Here is a 19,136-nt window from a genome sequence, read left to right on the forward strand (position 1 = left end):
CAGGTAAGGACACACCTGTGTGCCCCACACCTGCCAAGCCTTCCCACATGCTGGGAGCACACACCCCATCTGCTTTGAGATGCCTGCTGTGGGCACAGCATGACAGCTGGCAAGCAGCTCTTGGCTCCTGCCTGTCCTGGCAGGGAGTGAGCCAGCAGCTCTCCAGGCTCTGCTGGGCAGCATCACACACTCTGCTCTGGCTGCCTTGTGGAGCCCCAGCATGCCTGAGCTGGTCCCCCCATCAGGGGCTGAGGGCCATGCCCCCCATGCTGCAGCTACCAGGGAGGAGACAGATGCAGAGAAGCCTGCTCTGTGCCCACAGCACCTGCCTGCACACATTCACGTGATGCTGATGGAGTGGAGCTGGGACAGGACAGGACAGGACAGGAAGGACACAGGGGACAGGCAGGCACTCACCAACCAGAATGAGGACACAGACCAGCAGCGCGATGAGGGCGCCGGGGCTCAGCGTGGCTGACACGACGTAGGCTGTGCTGTTGCAGGACTGGATGGCCCCGTTGCTGTCACAGCCGCAGACACGGATGGTCAGAGTCCCCGTGCTGCTCAGGGCTGGGGGGCCGCTGTCCACCACCAGGATGGGGAGCAAGTACACATCCTGCTCCTGGCGATTGAAGCCCACTCTCTGTGTGTGCACCGCTGCCGTGTTGTCTGCAGGGAACAAGAGAAGCCACAGCCAAGTCACCCCCACATCACAGCCTGCAGGACCTGCCAGGAGCTGCTCCATGCTCTGGAGCTATTCCTGCACCACCTCCAGCAGCCATCCTGAGAGAGCCTGGGGCCTCCCCCTCCTCCATCACATAGACTCAGCTCATGGACCCTGGCACTGCAGCCCCCTGCAGCCTGAGTGTCTGAACATGGCCAGCTCCATTCCAGCACGTTCCCCTTTGCCAGCAGCACCTCAGGGCTAGCCTGGCATCTCCTTTGTCACCACACCTGGGAATGAGCCTGGCACAGAAGCAGCAGCACATGAGTCTCTGAACCAAGCTGACAAACAATGTAGGTGGCACAGAGAGAGGGGAAAAACTTCTCAAAGACCCTGTGGCACAGAGTGAGAATCAGGATAAAAATCAATCAATGACATGTACACAAGAACAGAAAAGATCTGCAGGTGGCAATGAGGCTGCAAGAGCAGACACTGCTTCTTCCAAAGCCAAGAGCCATGAGTGAATGGTCCTGCCTCAGCCAGAGGGCCAGATACCCCTGTGATCCTCTGTAACTCCTGAAGGAGTAGGTAGAGCTTCTTCCAAGCCTCTCAGCCAAGTCAGGCATCCTCCTCCCCATCTGCTTCCACCCTGCTGCTTCAGGGGCTCAGCTGGCACAGCACAACTCATTAAGATCCCATTAACACAGCCACTTCACGGGACCCTCCAGGGCCCTGGTGCCAGCAATGAACCCAAGGAGCAGCTGCTGCCGACCAGGAGCAGGCAGGGAGGGCAGGGACAGGGACTGACACTGGGATTGACTCCCTGCTCAGGGGTGCTGCAGGCTGCCAGCCAGCAGCAGTATGGGCAGGATGGGGCTGAACAGCAGGTGACAATTGCAGCCAGGTGTCACAAGCTGCTGCTGACTGTCTGAAATCTTCATCTAATAAACCATAGATTGGCCCACTCATGGCAAGGTGCTGCTGTCTACAGACTCTCTTCATTGGACCTGATTTATGCCACACCATCCCATTTCTCTGTGAATCAGCTCTTCCATTGGAAAAGACATCTACTGTAACTCTGGCCCTTGGGCTGCTGCCATCACGGAAATTGCTGTATGGATTGGGTGCTGCATGAGAGCACACAGGGCATGGTGGGGACAGGAGGTGAGCCAGGATGGAAGATCTACTGGTCAGCCAGGAAGCAGGTCCCAAAGGCTCTGTCTGGCAGCCAGGGCACTGCAGAGCACAGACTCCTGTCCTGTGGGACACCTGCCACTGTGTCTGAGACTGCTGGAGCAGCATGTGGCAGCAGCACCATGGCAACTGGGCAGAGGTGTAGGGAGGAACAGGGGAGCACTGGCCCCTGGGTGCAAGGAGGCTGAACCAAGTGTGGTGGCAGCAACATCTGAGAGCTGCCTGTGGCCTACCAGGGATGAGCTAGGGAAAAAAAAATATTGTTATGCTAATCGTTTGCACAAAGGTAATGAGATCTCATTTGGTGCTGGTCCCCCCTCCTTGCTGTAGTGTATTATTATTATTAACATAAATAATGTTAATGGCACCATCACAAGAAGCCAGGACTAGCTCCTAGCTAGCCCAGCTAAAAGTAAGCCACAGACACCTGGATTGAGTGGAGATAAAACCACAGGACAAAAAGGACAGACCAAAGCGCTGTAAGAGAGCGAGGCTCTGGCCACAGCCCAGGAAGGCCACCTTTGCTGTCACTGTCACATCAGTCAGATCACCAGCCTGGGGTTGGGGTCAGATCCTGGTTCAGAGGATCCCTGAGCACACAGTCCTGCCCCTCCACTGCAGCTCAGCCCAACTCTTACACAGGGCTGATGGAACATAGTGCTTGGGAACTCCCCCAGCTGCTCTTCAGCCCTGTGTAAACACAGGGGTAGCACCAAACCTCTCTGGAAATGCAGCAGGAGGCTGGCAACTCCCTTCTGTTTACAGCCAGCTCCAGCTCCTGTTAGGGACCTGCGACAAGGCGTGCTGTATTTTTAGAAACAGTCTCTAGAAACCAAGGGGAACTAAACATGCAAGTGGCAGAGGGGCAGGCACCAACCTCAGCTCAGCCCAGACAGTTTAGGCAACCTGGCACCACTGAAAAAGAAATATTGCCACCCACCAAGTCAAAATAAAGAAGCTGATACTTAAATCTAACAGCAGCATGACACACAGCTCTGCTCAGAGAAATCTTGCCTCAGGAAGGGGATGAAGGTTTGCCCTGTGACCCAAAACTTGATGCAAGGGAGCAACAAAAACCACAACTACAAACACTATTTTAAACATCATGAAACTGTATTTTATCTCCTGAACAGGGTGACAGGCACCCTTCATCCCAGGAGGGAGATCCACAGAAATTTCACGTGTACACCAATGAAACTGCTCACCAAGGCTCGACAGCCAGAGCCCAGCCTGGCAGGGATCACCTGCCTCCAGCACTGAAATGGCTCCACCACCTGCCCACTACCCCCTGCTCCCCACCACCATGAGCTGCTGGGTGTTTGCACTCACAAACTTCTGTCTTCCCCTCTGAGATACTCCAAAAAAAGCAGTGCTTGGCCATATGACTGTAGTCCTTTTGATCACAGATCTGGGAAAATTTCGCCCAGATCTTGGAACGTGTATCCTGGAAAATGCATCCAAAGCAACCTCCTACAAAACAATTGACATTTCTCTTGGTGCAGTTGTTTCTTTACGTGTAGCTGACCCACAGCAGCTGCTTTGGGATGTGTCTTGGTGCAGATTTGTTTGCATTGGCACAGCCCAGGCAGCCCTGGCCTCGCAGCCCTCGTGTCTCTTCCTCCGCAGCAGCTTCCTGCCAAATCCATTTCTGGGGTGATGAGCTGAGGAGCAGTGCATCTCAGGAGCAGCACTGGAATGTGAGCAGACGTTAATCCACAGCTTTCCTGAACAGACGAGTCTGGGTCTCCACACTTGGTTTCGTGCCCAGTCCCCACAAAGCTGCACCTTCTGCTGCGGCTGTGCTGAGTGTCCTCTGATGCCCCAACAAAAACCTTTTATTATCACTGCTTTCTTGCTGCACAAATTGACATTTTCTTCATAGGTTTCTAGTGCCACCCTCTCTCTGATCACGCAGTGACATTATTCTGTGCTACATCACATCACCTTGTGTGACAGGGCAGGAGAAGGCCCCTCTGTCCACCTGAGGAGCAGGACACCGGACAAGGCAGGAACTGACATGAGCTGAACACACAGGGACTCATCAATACTGCCCTAAGAGGAAAGTTTGGAAATGCAATATACTCTGGTGGTAGCTTAACGTCACTAGGAATAATAAAATAATTAAGTCTCCCAGACTCCCTCTCCAAAGAGGCTCTTGGCAGCCTCAAAGACCGAACTGATAAATCCTTCTCATAACTCAATCTCAAACAGCGCTAGGAGAGATTTTGATGTCCCTTCCCTCTCCCACACTCACAGGGCCCTGTGAGCATCAGTCTCCCCCTTCTCCAGCAGCTGCTGTGCCGTACCAGAGCCTGGGAACACGGGCTCTGGGGAGGAGCACCCGGCTGGGCCTGCGGGCACACTGCTGCCAGAGCTGCCCCGAGGGAGCAGACCTCCTCCAGCCCCAGATGGTGCAGCTGGTAGAAGAAACATCCTGTTTTTCCCTTCTGCCTCTTCCTTCTCTCGAGTTCTCTGGATACCAGGCCACAGCACCACTGCTGCTCTGCTGTTTGCTCAGCCCTGAGGAGGTTTGATGCTCTTTTACACACACACCCCATCCCCGGTCAAACGAGCATCTGCGCTGCTTGTGCTGAGAGGGGCATCCCTGCGGGGCTGGAGGAGGCTTCCTCTATCCTCAGGCAATCCTCAAATCCTAACATTTTGCTTTTGATTGTTAGGATTTTCAGATCTTCTATCACCCATTACATGCTCTTAATGAGACCTGCAGAGAGTTCAGACATCTGCTTGCTGAGCCCTTGAGCCCTGGAGTCAGTAGCTCCATGTGTCACTCCATATTACCTGGCATTCCTTCCAGGTTGCCGGGCTTGGATGCTTGTTACCATCCCTTCCAACACAATTAGCATTTCTTGGAGAACACGATTTCAGGCTTTAATTGCCTTTGATCCTGCTGTAATCAATTTTCTCAGGCCAGAAAGACCCAGCAAAAGGCAAGTTAGGAAACAGAGGATGGTGAATGTCTTTGGAATGGTACCAGTTGGATCTTAACACGGTCAGCTTCTCTAATTCCATCTCTTCCTTTAGTCACTCCTTATGATGGGTATCTTCTTCCTGGATGGGTGCTGTTGTTACCACAGGTGACATTTACTCCTTGTCTGATGGATCAGGAAGTGTGTGAGCACTCCCTCAGACAGAGCAAAAGCACGGAAAGAGAGACACCAGTAGGCAATGGCGCTGTTTCCAAAGCCCAGCTCTTGCCAACCACCCATAACTCAGCTGTGTGGTCACCTGCAGGGACACCCTTGGTTTTTGCATCTCCAACCCGGAGCACTGGAGTCAGCAGCTCTGTGTGCCACAGCCAGGACCCCAGAGGGAGCCCAAATACTGCTGCCAGCTCACAGCCCCACAGGCTCTCCCACCATTCCAGGTGCTCCTGCCCTGCCTGACTGCAACAGGAGTGCTCTGAGCCAGTGCTGGTCCCCACCCTGCTGAGAAGTCGCCTCCCAAGGTGGCTTTCTGGTGCCACGAAGGAGCCAAGTGAAGTAGGTGCAAAGCAAAAGAGAGGATTTAAGCAAGAGCTTAGAGAATCCATCTGTGCTGACATCCATCAGTGTCACTCCTTGGCTGCAAAAGCAATATTTATAAATCACGTTTCAAAACTGGCTACAAATTTGTACAAAGAAACAGATGGGCTGGTGGTAGCAGTTTGTCACCACTGATATTTATACGGGGGAGTAGAGACAAGTGCAAGAGGGGTGAATGCAGGAGAGGGAAGCAAAGGGGGAACACAAGGGAGGATGCAAGGACACCTACGAGAGCAGGGGCAAAGGTGAGTGTACCCAGGGCAGTCGATGGACTGGAGAAGGGGGCAGAAATCAAAGGGAGGGAGATGGCACCAAGGCACTCTCTTAGAAATGAGGAGTGCCTCCATCTGCCACAGGCAGCCATCTCCACTTGCTGTAGAAGACAGTACTGTTCAGCAATTGGGAGGGTCTCCAAACACTCTGGGAATAACCCTGCAGCAACAACATTTGTTTTCCCAAGAGCAGGAGGCGGGAGGTGATGCCAGCTTTTACTCATTTTATGCAGTGTTACACCACACAAAAACTCGAGGGATCATTTAGCACAAAGAATTACCCTGTGCCACAAGAGCCTCGTCCCACTCAAGAGAGCAGCAGCTCCGGAGGGGATGGTGGCACACACATCCTGCATCTACTGTAATGCCAGCTCTTAGGCCACTGCTGTGGATCCCCACACAGAGCCAGGGAGCCAAGCAGCCCCTGCTAAGCTCCATACACCCCCAGCCACGTGTCCTGCCAGACGAGCAGAACAGTGGTGGTGGCTCTGGGATGGCAACCTGGCCATGGCAGACACCCTGGCCCAGAGCTCAGAGCCTCATGAGGGTCTGGGCAGGGATGGATACCCGGGTGTAGCTCAGTGTGTCTGAGCACATTTTTATAAGATCCTTCAAAGAAAGTGAGGGAAGTTAATCGCTGGGTGTGGGGAAAAATCTTGCTGAGGATTAAAGCCTGTTTACATGATAAGAAGCAAAGGTCTTCCGAACAGCTGCCCTTGAGCAGAGGGGGAGGGACTCAAGTCAGGGACATCTGTGCTACTCAGGACACAAAGCAATATCCAGCTGTGCTACCACCACATTTGAAGCTTTTCCATTTTGACTGTCCCTAATAACGCTGAACCAAACTGAGCAAGCAGGATCTTACGTCAGCACAGGGCTCCTATGATAAGCTCAGAACAAACTAAACCAGGCTTTTGACAGATAAAGCTGCAAAAGCAGAAAAGAAAATGGTTTTAAAAGAAAACCCAACCAAAACCAAAGAAGAATTTCAATGTGGTCTGCTGGCCCCTGTGACAAGCACATGCACATATGGCTGTAGAAGGTCCCAGTATCTGCAGGGGACCCTGCTGTACCTACTGCTACAATCAACACCTAAATTCACCCTAAACACCAGCCAAAAATAGGAAGCATCTAGTAACTACCGGTAACTACTTTTCTGGATTGTTACTGTCCACACAAATGCAGCCTGCAAAGTCCAACAGCAGCCAGGCTCAGCCAGCAGAGCCTGCATAGCACCCCATCACTCACAGCAGCATCACGTCACCCAGGATGAGCTCCTGAGCTCAGGGATGCAGAGAGCCTCAGAGCTGCCCAGAGGAACAGACAGTTCTGCCTGGCTGCATGTCCCAAAAGAGAGGATGAGCCTCAGGAAACAGAGGAACTCCACACTCCAGAGCCACCACACCACAGGGACTCAGGCTCTGCATGCTGTGTCCCAGAGAACCCATTGTGGCTATGGGCTGGCTACAGTGTGGCCCCACTGCCTCTCAGGGCTCTGGAGCTGGTCCCCTTCACTGGGGGCACAGGGCTGGCCACCACATGGCAGCCGCAAAACAACCCATGCTCCAGGATTTACCTTGGAGAGGGATCAATCATAACGTTTAAAATGGGAGTGTGTTCATCTATAAATCCATATACTCTCCTTGCCTGCAGGCAGGTTGGAGATTTCCCATCAAGAAAGGGAATGAGAGCCCTGAAAATACCAAAGACTTAACCAGACAGCATGAGAGGAGCTTTGTAGCTGCTTGCAGCAAGGGATAAAGCTCGCAGAGCCTCCTTGAGGAAATCCAAGCTGTTAGCTGACCAGTCCCACCATTTCAGGTTGACAAGAAGCTCGGCAGCATGCCCGAATCACCCAGAGCTGGCACAGAGAGACCATAACCCACATCCCTCTCCATGGCCAGAGGTGCTGCTCAGCATGAAGGACTTACCCTGGATATCCAGCAGAGAGAAGTGGTGGTTGTTGGTGGCTTCAGGTGCCAAAGTGAAGTAGAAACGGTGGCCGCTCTGAGGCTCATCCCGGTCCACAACGCTGATTGTCTGGATCAGCTGTGGGGAGAAGGCAGAGGTGAGCACCAGTGCTGCTTCCACAGCCTCTCCTTGGGTCCCACATGCAGGGTCCAGCCAGCAGCAGTGCTGGCTTGAAGCCAGAGAGGGACAAGCCTTCAGCCCTGCAGACAGGCTCAGTGGGACCAGCAGAGTGACTCCCACTGCCACGGGGGCTGCACAGGAAGGCTCTCAGGCAGAAGGGGACAGACGGGAAAGCTGGCACTGGTCCAGATTGCTGCCTGCAGCCTGAGACCAGGGCTGGGGGACTCTCGCTACCTGGCCTGGCTTGGCATCCTCACACACAGAGGCTTCATAGGGGGTGGCAAGCTCAGGTGGATTGTCATTGACATCCAGGATCCGGATCCGGAGAGAGGCCCTCGACACCTGGGAATGGTTATCTGAAACAGAAAAAGAAGCAGAGCTTCAGGACAAAGGACCAACTGTTGCTATCAGGGAGCAAACACCCTCCTCCCCATCTGTCCAGAGGCCATTGTGGCTGCTGCCAGTGCTGCACCTCTGCCCACCTGTAGGACAGCAGCACCTCTAGAGCATGCTTCAGCCTCACTGCACCCTGCAAAAGAAGCCCTTCCAAAACTGCTGAAGCCTGAGGCTCATGCTCACCACTGGACTGTGTGCCAAGGACTCCTGAAACACCACCTGATCTACCCCTGGAAAATGGGAACAGGCCAAAGCTAGTCCCAGCCATAAGGGTCAGCCATCCAGTGGTGAGGATCTGTGCTGCAGCAAAACAGCACCCAGATGGAACAGAAAACTTGAATGTGAGATCACCCTCTGACCTGGATCCTGATCCATAGGCGCTTGAGACTGGCAGCAACACCTGAGGGCTGAACAATGGAGCTGGGATGTGAAACAGCTGCGATCAACTGAGGGCACAGGTTGGTGGTGAGATGTGTCCATCCATCTCTGCCGTGCCCAGGTGACCTGGGGCCAAATGTACCCCATTGAGGCATGAGGCTCTTGCCCAGGGACTCAGGCCTCTTGTGCTGACACGGTTTTTGTTGCCAGTGCAGCTTAAACACAGCAACATCCACCAGCTGGCATGAGGGGCTCACACAGTAAAACTGAGGGCAGCCCTCTCACCCTGGCACTTCCCAGCCCAGCCTCACACAGGCAGTGGTCCTGGGGACCCCCCCTCCCTTGGGGTTCACTCTGCACGTGGGGTGGGGCAGCATTTACACCTCCACTCACTGCAACATCACTGAGCTGCACACACACTGCCGAGGGACACTGAGCCTGTGCCATAGGATTATAAATCACTCTGGAGGGCCTGATGTTTGCTGAAGCACCTCATATATCTCCAGAAATGAGAACTCCCTCTTACTCCATCTCCTTTGTTTTACCCAGAGGCTGCACCTGTGACAGAACTAATGCTTCTCTCCACGCTCAGGCAGGAGTTCTGCTGCCTGTTTGTCTATAACATTAATACTGGCCCCAACAGATCAGGTGGGGGAGGACCCAGGGGAGAGGAGATTTAGCGCTGCTCCATAATTAGCCAGGAATCTAAGCCCCCTCCCCAGAGCTGCCTTCACCCGGTTCTCATGTTATCACTCCCTCTCACCCAGACCAGCTGCTCTGGTGATTAGATAGTTGTTTTTGGGGGAGGGAGGCTGAAGTCGTGACTGAAAGCCTAGAACTATGTGTTATTTTAAAAGGCATATTGGTGCAGTGAAATAAACTGCAATTGCTTGCAGGAAGAAAGAAAGGGGGAGGTAACGGGGTGAGAAGGGAGCCTGGGGAGACAGCGGGGTGTGTGCTTGATGCCCACAAATGAGCAGGAAGAAAAAGGGTTCAGTTCCTGCAAGAAGCAGGATGACAGCATTTCATCACCCCCTCCTCAACCCACAGGAAGATGGATAACCATCCCCGCTGCTCAGCTCTGGAGCAGGCTGGGATTGCTGAAAGATGAGGAAAAGCAAAAAGAGAGGAAAGGAAGTAGATCCTAAAAGGAGGAAGAATCCAGGACCCCAGCTCTCCCCCTTCTTAACTGTAACCCAGAGGAGGAGCTCCTCCCTTAGTGCCCCACAGTGTGGGAGCCAGCTGTGAGCAGGAGCCAAACCCAGCGCTGCCGAACCCTCCCCAGGACCTGTTGGGATCCTGCGTGCCAGGTCTGCACATCCAGGTGATCCTGAGCAAAGCAGCTTCTCTTGCAGAGCATCTTCCCCAGCCCCTGAGGAGGGATGTGTGTGCCAGAGCCGGGCAGAAGCACAGGGCCATGCTGGTCCAGCTCCAGCTGCAGAGCCAGGAGCGCTTGGAGCCGCACATGGGAGCGGGGTCACGGCCGCTCCTCGGATCAGAGCTGAGCACCTGCAGCCATCCCCTCCTGAGCCAGGGGTGCGTCCTGCATCCCTGGGCACGGCTCTGAGACAGTGACCTTTCTAAATGCACCCTGTCATATTAAAGCTCTCCTTCTGCCCTTCTAAAACTGCTGAAGCCTGAGGCTCATGCTTACTCCTGGCTCAGTGACGGGGTCAAAATTTGACGTGTCCAGGAACATCAAGGTTAGAAAGGCAACTGCTGCACTCTTGTCTACCTTTCCAGTGAGGCACACATCAGCTTCTTTTATTTTTTTTTTTTATTTTGGCTGTAGAATGTATATTTGAAGGTTTCTTAATGCTTTATCAACTTTCTCCTTCCTTTGAGCCAGTACCTGGGTTTACAGGTGGAAAAAATGAAAAATGGTTGGATGTATTTGAAAGAAGTTATCTTCAAAACTTCTGAAATATGTTTTTTGTAACAGTGGCATAAACTGATATTATGATGGTCGGAAGTGAGATTAAGATTGTTGGAGCACATTTGTGATGAAAGGCACAAAGCACTCAGCTAACACAGGACTCACATCTGTGAGGTCAGAAACTCTGGCCTGTGCTTTCTCTACCTGTGTGCATGCACCCAAAATGCCCCAGCACAGCAGCAAAGGCTCAGCAGGCAGGTCCCAGTGCCAGGAAGAGAAGCAGAGGGTGGATGAGGCTGTAGCATGGGTGCTGCAGGCACCTGCCCTCACAGAGCTGTGTGAGGAGCACCTGGCCCATGATTGAGGCGAGGGCAGCACGTGCTGGCTGAGGGCAACTGGAAGGGAAAAAGCCATCTTCCATTTCAGCGTCTCTCCTCGGTATTCCAGCTCAGCTGACTGACATGCAAATTAGTTTAATTATTTCTTCTTCTAAAATAAATTATATTTTGCAGTGGCTGCAATATGTTGTGTCAGGCAAAATTACATTCAATATTTTTAAACTAATTGATGTCAGCCTTGAGAAAACCTGATTGACAGCAGCGAGAAAACTAGGCTGCTACCTAAACGCTTTCCTAAATTAAAATTAAACATGCCGTTTTTCTGCATTTCCTTCAGGAGTTGGAATGCTATTAATCTGAAAAGACTGAGGAAAGAGACATGGAAAATACACAGAACAAGAGGGAGATGCTGGAAGCACAGCCGTGCAGTATGGGAGCTCCAGGCTGGTGACTGGCAGCTGCCTTTGCCAACATGGGAGGAATTATTTCAGAGCCACTGGAGCTGCCGTGCGTGGGGGACAGAGCTGTGCCCGGTGCTTCCACGCTGCTGCTCTGTGCCTGCCTTAACACAGCCACCAGCGTGGCTCAGGGCGTGCCACCCCTGCCCAGGTGCCATGTAGCAGAACAGGCTGCACTGGGACAGGACTGGCAGGGATGGGACAGGCAGTGCCAGGATTCTGGAGCGTGAGATGGTCACAGTCCTGCTGCATGGCAATCATCAGGCCAGGAGTCAAATGCTTCAGGGGAATCTTCATCCACATCCCAGAGTATTTCCTTATTTAATTAATCATGTAAGTAAGTAATCTGAACAGTACAATATTCTCCTCTTAAATATTCAGATGCAAAACACCAACTTGCCCTCTCCCTGAGCTGCAGACAGCTGAGTGCTCACAGGACTGACACTGAACAGCTCTGGGCAACTGCTCAGCAATTCTGTAGCTCTGCAGCAGCTCCCAGGGATGGGAAGGGATTGACAGTGCTTGGTCACCCCTGCTGTGGCAGGAAAGGAGAGGACTTGTGGTTTCTGCGGTGCCAGGATCCAGCCCTTACTTCTCCAGACCCTCACATGATTTCCCAATAAAACACTTTACATTTTTACACTCAAACCTCTCCTGTGGAGCTCCAAATCCAGCAAATGCCATTTTGCCTCCTCCCCACACACACCCAAAAGTGCTCAGCAGCTTCCCTAGGTCTGAGGAGAGCACAGGGGACCATGGGCTGCCATGTGCAGCTGCAGTACCTGGAGTAGACCAGCTCAGGGACACTGCTGGGCACAGCATCCAACCTGCTCTTCTGTGTCAAGACCAAATTGGTACAATACTGAATTCCAAATTTTTACATTAGTAAGGAAGTCAGAAGAGGCAGGAGTGGAATTTACTCCTCACTATCTCATCAAATTGGGTGAACAAAGTGCAGACCAGAAGACTGGGATGTGCCACTCTGCTCCCCAGCCCTGATGCCACGGCTCTGGGGCACAGGGTGGGTTTGTAGCTGTCAGTACAAGTCCTGCCTACAGACCAGAATGCTGATGCCAAGGACAGAGCAGGGGCATGCCAGGGATATGACTCGTCTGACAGGTGGCTATATCAGAGGCTGGAGCTGAAAACGTGGCTCCCAGCTGAGGGGAAGCAAAGTGGAAGCAGCAGTTAAGCCAAGTAACATATAAATGGCTCTCACCTCTCCTGAGTCCTGACCAAACTGAGCAGCATGAGAGTCATTAAATTGCATCCAAACACAATGCTCTGATTAAAGCCAGTCTCCAGCAGGAAGATTTATCATCTCAATTACCAGCAGTGGACACAGCAGTCAAGGCCTCATCATTTTACATGAGCAAAGAGGAAAACAGGAAGAGAATCACTAATATTAGCCCAAGGAAGGTAAACAGCTTGCGAGGGAGATGAAGATTTATCTGTGGAAACGCTTGGCCTGGTCCCAGGCCAGATTAGCTGAACAGCCCCCATGCTTCCTGCTGGCTGCCTTGCTGCGAGGCCAAACACTCTGCTGGTGCCTGGCTGGCCAAGGCAGCTCCTGCTGGGGTGCCTGGATGGGGGGACAGAGCTGCCCTTGCTCCTCATGGCAGCACTGGGAAGCCCAGACAGCTCATGGGCACAGTTGGGCACCTTCTGCAGCTTTTCTGACTGCTTTCAGAGAAAAATACACTCTGGTATCCGCAGGTGGGAAATAACCTGGACACGGTCTCTGCTGCAGCGGGTGCCAGACAGGGCTCTCCAGGGTGGGGGCACAGCTCCTGTTGGGAGCCCCACAGGCTGCCCGTGGGAACAAGTGCTGTCCTTCAGCCTGCAGCAGTCAAACCCTGCCCAGGACAGCCCCGGCAGCAGACCAGGAGGGCAGCTCAAGGAGGTCACAGGAATGCAGCATCTTGCTGCAGCACACTCCAGGCTGTGTGACTGGTGCCATGGGAATCTAGCGGGCCCTGGCACCATGGGAATACAGTGGGCACAGTTTCCCACCAGCCCCAATGAGCTGATGCACCAGGCACAATCTTGGGTAGCAGGACTCCCACTGGGTTTGTTCCATTCCTCCTGCCAAGTTTACATCTCACTGAGGAAAGAGAATGTACGACCACTTGCCTTTGGTGGAGCTGGTGATTTCCAGCCTTGTGGCATCCAGCTGCACCCCACATGCCCGTGGTGAGCACCACAGAGCCCTGCCAGCACCCCTGGCCCCAGAGAGCTGTGTGCCAGGAACTGGAACTGCACTGCTGGATGTGCTGCTGCCAGCCTGGAGGCTCCCAGCTGCCCTGCATTCCCTGTTCCCACTGCCATGGCTGATCCCACTGCGCCAGGCACAGCCTGACAGCTGCTGCACAGCCCCGCTCCCAAACCCCTCCATCACTCAGAAGGCTGTACCTTTACAACTGCCCTTTCCGCCAGAGGATTCAGACATAAATTGTACTTTAAATTCAATATCAGTCATTAATATTTCATGATTACAAAACGTTAAGGATAATGTCACTGGGAAGAATGTCTGGGCAGCTAAAATGGATGAGTCAGAGCTCACCATGGGAGAAGTCAGAGCACTGAAGAGTCTCCCTGGCTTTTGAAGCGATCCAGCCTGACAGGCTTCCCTGCCAGAGGGGAGCTGCAGCATTTACTGACTTGTTCTGAAATCCTAGCCACAGCGTGTAAATATTGTCCTTCTGATTCTTGTCACCTCACGTTTCCTCTGGATGCTGAGTTGTGCTGCAATGCCACCATCCCCTCCTCCCTGCAGAGCCTCCCCATGGAGCCCCCAGTACAGGCCACAGCCAGAGAGTGCAGAGGTCACTCCCATCACCGAGCATTGGCACAGAGAGAGACTGGGATGCACCACGGAGACAGGGATATCCCCTCGGGGCAGTGGGGGTCATGCCAGGCCCACTGACCCCTCCTCTCCCAGGGCCATGGGGCCTGTGCCCTTGCCTGGCCAGAGCGGGTGGCAGGATCTGACCTCTGGGACCTAAGTCAGGCCTTGAGCTGGATCCTTGAACATGAACAGCAGCTTCAGCTCTCAAGAATGAGCAAAGAAACACTCAGAGTGAAGCCTGGGGAAGGCTCCTGCCCACAGACAGACAGGCCTTGGCACATGTCAGCAGGGATAAGGAGGTGCTCTGCAGCCACAGCAGCTCCCTGGTACCCACTGCAGGGCAGAGGCAAAGCACAGCGGGGCCCAGGCTACCCTGGTGACTTGCACATCCAAAATATGGAAAACTTTGAAGAATACGGCAACACCTTTCTGTTTCCCAGCACGGTGCCTGGGACATTCTGCTCCCACAGTCCCTTTCCACTGCTACAGCCCCAGGACCTCCCATCTGTGCCAAGCCTGCACCACCCCAAGCACACAGGAGGCATCCAGAGCTACAAACCCTGGTGCAGGTACAGTCTGTGAATCTCAAACACTGGGAGCTGTGGCAGAATCAAGTGCTGATGGTCCCGCAGTGCCACAGGGCTCCAGCTGACGGGACATCCACACACAGCACGTGACTGATCGGGGGGAGGCAGGTGATGTGAGCACAGCCCCCCGGGAGCCCCCGGTGCTGCTCAGCAGGTGTGAGCACAGGCAGCAAGCTGTGCAGGGATGACTGGCAGAGATGGTGCAGAGATAACACAAATTTGATTAGTGTTCATCAAATATACTATTCGACCATGCTCCCTTATTAATGCTCAACTCAGGAAGAGTATTTTTAGGTTGTCTAGGGAGATGTCAAACTCAGCGCCGCTGCATTTATTTTTCTTTTTTACTTCAGTGTTGATTAACACTCATGTTTTGGCCACCCCTGCAATGACAGCACCCATATTCCTCCTCCTGCCCCAGTCCACTTCTGCTCAGACTCTGCTCTGCACAGCATTCCTCCATCTCACCTGCTTCCATTGCCAGGACAGTGATGTTGTGCCACCCTGCTGTCTCCCGGTCCAGCACCTTTCCTGTCACAATAGCCCCTGTTTTGGCGTCGATGTCAAAGATCCTCTCGGCATCTGTGCTGCGGTCGATGGCGTACCTGTGACCAGGCAAAAGGGGAAACCATGAGCAGCTGGATGTGCCAAGCCCACCCTTACCACCAGCCCCAGGAGTACTGGAATCTAACACCACAGGCCCTGTATCACTGCTCTCCTCATCCTGTGTTGCAGCACGGTACAGGGATGCCATGTTTCTACCAGGCTGCAAGCTCAGAGCCTTCAACTAAAATTACAGTGTGGCTTTTGGTGCATAAAGTGGAACTGTGCACAGACTTTGGGCAAGGGGAAAAACCTGCTGTGAGGGGAACCTTATGTTCTGGATAGACAGAGCAATACAGAAATTTTAGGCTGTAACTTCACTTGTGACTCTGGGAAGCTTCAGTGCTGTAGCTTCAGGAAAAGCATAAACCAAACTGAAGGTGGGCACCCCTGCTCGAGGAACCCATCTCACCTACTGCCCTCTCTCCTGCTCCTGCATCCACCCAAGTGAGACACCCAGAGGGCAGCACACAGCAGGCTGTAAGCCAGATCTGCAGACACCTCAACTGCAGCTACAGCTGGCACAAAGCACAGGGACTGAACACGTGCAACTGGTGCAGCAATCCTGCCAGCAGAGCAGTGGGCAGCAGCCAGCTCCCCCCCATCAACACAGCACATCATGCCAGCAGCTCCAAGATTTGCCCTATTTTGAGCTTCCCAGTCCCAAAAGGAACAGGCTGATATGCTCCTCCAGCTCTGGCTGTGTCCAGCTGCTCAGCAGAGACCCATCACAGGTGGCTCTCACTCTGCTCATTCAGCTGCTTCAGCGCTGCCCCAAGCAGCCCCTCCTGAGGGTGGAACCCACGTACTCCCTGGGCTACCTCCAGAGAGCACGGTTCCACTTCTCCCCAAGGGCAACCCCACAGCTCACAAGGAGTCACACACCAGGTGTAGCCCTGAGCCTTCACCAGGACACCACAAATCCATGCATGTCCCAGTGGCATGTCCTGCATTTCCAACCATTACACGTGGAATGGAGCAAGCCAACATTAAATCAGGGCACAATGAGATGTGAGCTCCTGAAGAAAAGGGCTGGAAGGGAAGTCTGATCCAGCTGAGGCCCTCGAGCACAGCCATAGCACAAATAACACAAACCACCACTGCAATCAGAATTAGAAATCCAGAAGGCCTGCAAATCACAAACAATACAGCATAATGTTATTGTGTACAGCATCTTTCACACACACTGAATCCCAGAGTGCTTCACAGAATTAAATAATACAAGACAGCAAAGAGTACAAAGGATAAATTACCAGAAGGAGGGCTGTGAATAAATTAAAGCCTTCAGTCACATGTCCAACCACAGAAGGAAGATAAATGTAGAGACAAAGCAAACTGGAAAGCTGGTGAGGTAGGACTGAGAGGCCACATTGGACAGGAGCAGAGCAGGACAGGCTCCAGGCTAGAAGTATGTTCAGGACTGGGGAAGTGCTCCATGTGCTGCAGAGCAGTTTTCCAGCTGTGGGTCCATGATCCACATGGCTCACAGCCAAGGAACATCAGCTCACCTTCATGCACAGGTGACCATAGATGGCCCTGTGCTGTTCTGCCCCGTGCCCTGGGATGGGACCAGCTGCAGATGGGAGTGCCTCTGGCAGAGCCCCTGTCCACCCACACAGCTCCATCTCTGATGGAGGCACACAAAAAGGCATTCCTACACTGTTTAAGATGTTATACAGTATCAGATTACATTCCCTAGCTCTCTCCCTTTCAGACAGATGGGGAGATGAGAGTAAATACAACAGCACTCGCTTGTAGCCAAATAAAAACATTAAAAAGTCACTAAATTCACTTGCACCCAGCCACCATCTAGTACTTATGTAGCTGAATTCCTCTTCCCCCCTTGCATCTAGAGGTGATTGACATTTCTCACAGAAAGCCAGGTGCAAGCTCATGTATCTCAGCACCAGCTACTAGGGACTGCCTGCATTTTCTGCCCCAACTCCCAGCTGGCAGCAGAGCTTTTACAGGCACACAGCCAGCTCCAAAAGGGACAGTGACACTGTCTTGGCATGTACTGCAGCCTCTCATCCACTCTGTTCACTCACTGCAAAGGAAAAGGAGAGGTATGGCCACTCTGAATTGTACAAATCAGTCCAATGTTCTGTTGGAAAGAGGAACAGACACTGGGATGACAACACCCAATACCTTTCCAGTAGCATAACTAATTCTACATAACTGCTTCCATTGTTCTCCCACATTACCTGACCTTGAACATGTCCTGCCTTCCACTCTATTCTTTCATGCTGTTAAGTTCAAGATGGTACTTCACCCTCCCCACAGCTTCCCTGCCTCTTGGATAAGCACATGCCTGTTTTGATCACACTTCTGTCACTGTTGCATAAACAGAGACATCTGCAAAAAAAAATAATCTACAGAGAAAAAGCCAGCTAGTGATGGTAGACACCCCCAAGCCTGGACACATCTGACAGGGCTGCCTGCCCGGCCAGAGGGCAGGAGGATGGCAGGGAGTGTTCAGTGTAATGCCACTGGGAACCTGTTCTTATGCTTTTCCTTGCTTTGCTGCTGAGCTTGTCTTCTGCCCCTTCTGAATGGTCTGTGAAGGACATGCTGACTGTACTCCATGGCCAGGCACAAACCAAACCACAAGTCTGACTCCTTTGTCACAACTGCTACAGAGAACTGTCACCTTCTCAGTACTGCCCCAGGGAAGGAGACAGAGCTCAGCACACTGCCTTGGCAGGGCTGACCCTGCTGCCACTCACTGTGACTGTGGAGGTGGCCAGTCCAGGTGGGTCTGCAGCTCTCTGCAGGTGCCAAAGGCCATGGATGCTCTGGAGCACTCGGTTGGCGTGGGAACTGGGGACTGGGAGGGTGGCACAGGGATGTCCATCCACCCCTGAAAGCCACAGCCATAACCTGCTCAGAGCTGCAGATCCCACAACAGACCTCACCTTCCAACAGCTTCCATCTCATCCCACTCTGGAGTGAGCAACGCTTTGCTGTGCTCACTCACATCATTTTATGCAATACAACCTTTACCACCAGCCTCTCCACCTCTACTCCAGCTTCATATTCATCCATCCCACTGAAGTCAAACAGTGCTTCTCACCTGGGAAGAGGCAGCATTTAATCCCTCGTCCTCCAGGTACTCAGAGACAGGACCTATGCTCATCTCTCCTGCAGCTGGCTGGTGCTCCGTATCTGGAACCGCAGTCCCCAGCTCTGATTGGGATGCGGACCTTGTACTCCATTTCCCTCTCTTCCTGCTGGCACTGCCTGTTGGTTTGGATGTTACAAGTGACTGTTTAATTTTGACAGCTTTCTTGGTGCTCATCTTTCCCATCAATGCATTTTTCAAGCAGTTTGTTTCACTTCTCCCCCAACACAACAAGAAGCACATTTTATGCCATGTGTTTTGTTAATAGGGAGCTTTTCAAACACTGTATGAAAAGCTTTTTGTTGTGTTTGTTTTTTCCTCCTCTCCCTTTTGTATTGAAGCAGGTTGTAGTTCTTGCTGTGCTGTTGGAGTCTATAAAATGCCCATGTCCAACACGTGTCTCTGGATTTTGTGAATGCCAAACAAGAATATCTCTGAGAACCTTAAATCCCAAGCAACATCTTCCCAGTGCTGATAAAGCCTGGAATGCACACAATCAGAGCACAGGCTCCCACTGCAGAGAGAGAAACAAAAGGCTCCCATACAAACAGCCTCATACACACAGACAGTCTATCACTGTATTACTTCATACAATGCCTCAGCTGAGAAAAACTGCACTACGCCCAGAAAACACACAGCTAAAGCCAAAAAGCCAACTGGAAACTAATTTTTTTTTTTCTGAGAAGGAACAGTTCCAGCCTTTGATAGGCAAAAAACCAAGGATGGAATAAAATTAAAAGGAGCAGACCTTTAGGGGGGCATTTCCCA

At 52.6% G+C, this 19,136-nt stretch overlaps 1 protein-coding gene across 3 annotated transcripts in view; it reads right to left on the reverse strand.

Moving 5' to 3' along the window:
* The window catches only part of CDH22 (cadherin 22), a 76,631-nt gene that overhangs the window by 3,873 nt on the left and 53,622 nt on the right, over positions 1 to 19,136 (reverse strand). For 2 of the 3 annotated variants that reach the window (XM_058850788.1, XM_058850789.1), the window contains exons 8-11: positions 15,113 to 15,249; positions 7,998 to 8,119; positions 7,604 to 7,721; positions 418 to 669 (exon numbers count right to left, since the gene is read on the reverse strand). In XM_058850788.1, the coding sequence (XP_058706771.1) occupies positions 418 to 669; positions 7,604 to 7,721; positions 7,998 to 8,119; positions 15,113 to 15,249 (629 nt within the window). The remainder of the gene's footprint in view (positions 1 to 417; positions 670 to 7,603; positions 7,722 to 7,997; positions 8,120 to 15,112; positions 15,250 to 19,136) is intronic. The other variant, XM_058850790.1, reaches the window with a different exon arrangement.

Source organism: Poecile atricapillus, chromosome 15 (assembly GCF_030490865.1).
Source record: "Poecile atricapillus isolate bPoeAtr1 chromosome 15, bPoeAtr1.hap1, whole genome shotgun sequence".
Classification (NCBI taxonomy): Eukaryota; Metazoa; Chordata; class Aves; order Passeriformes; family Paridae; genus Poecile; species Poecile atricapillus.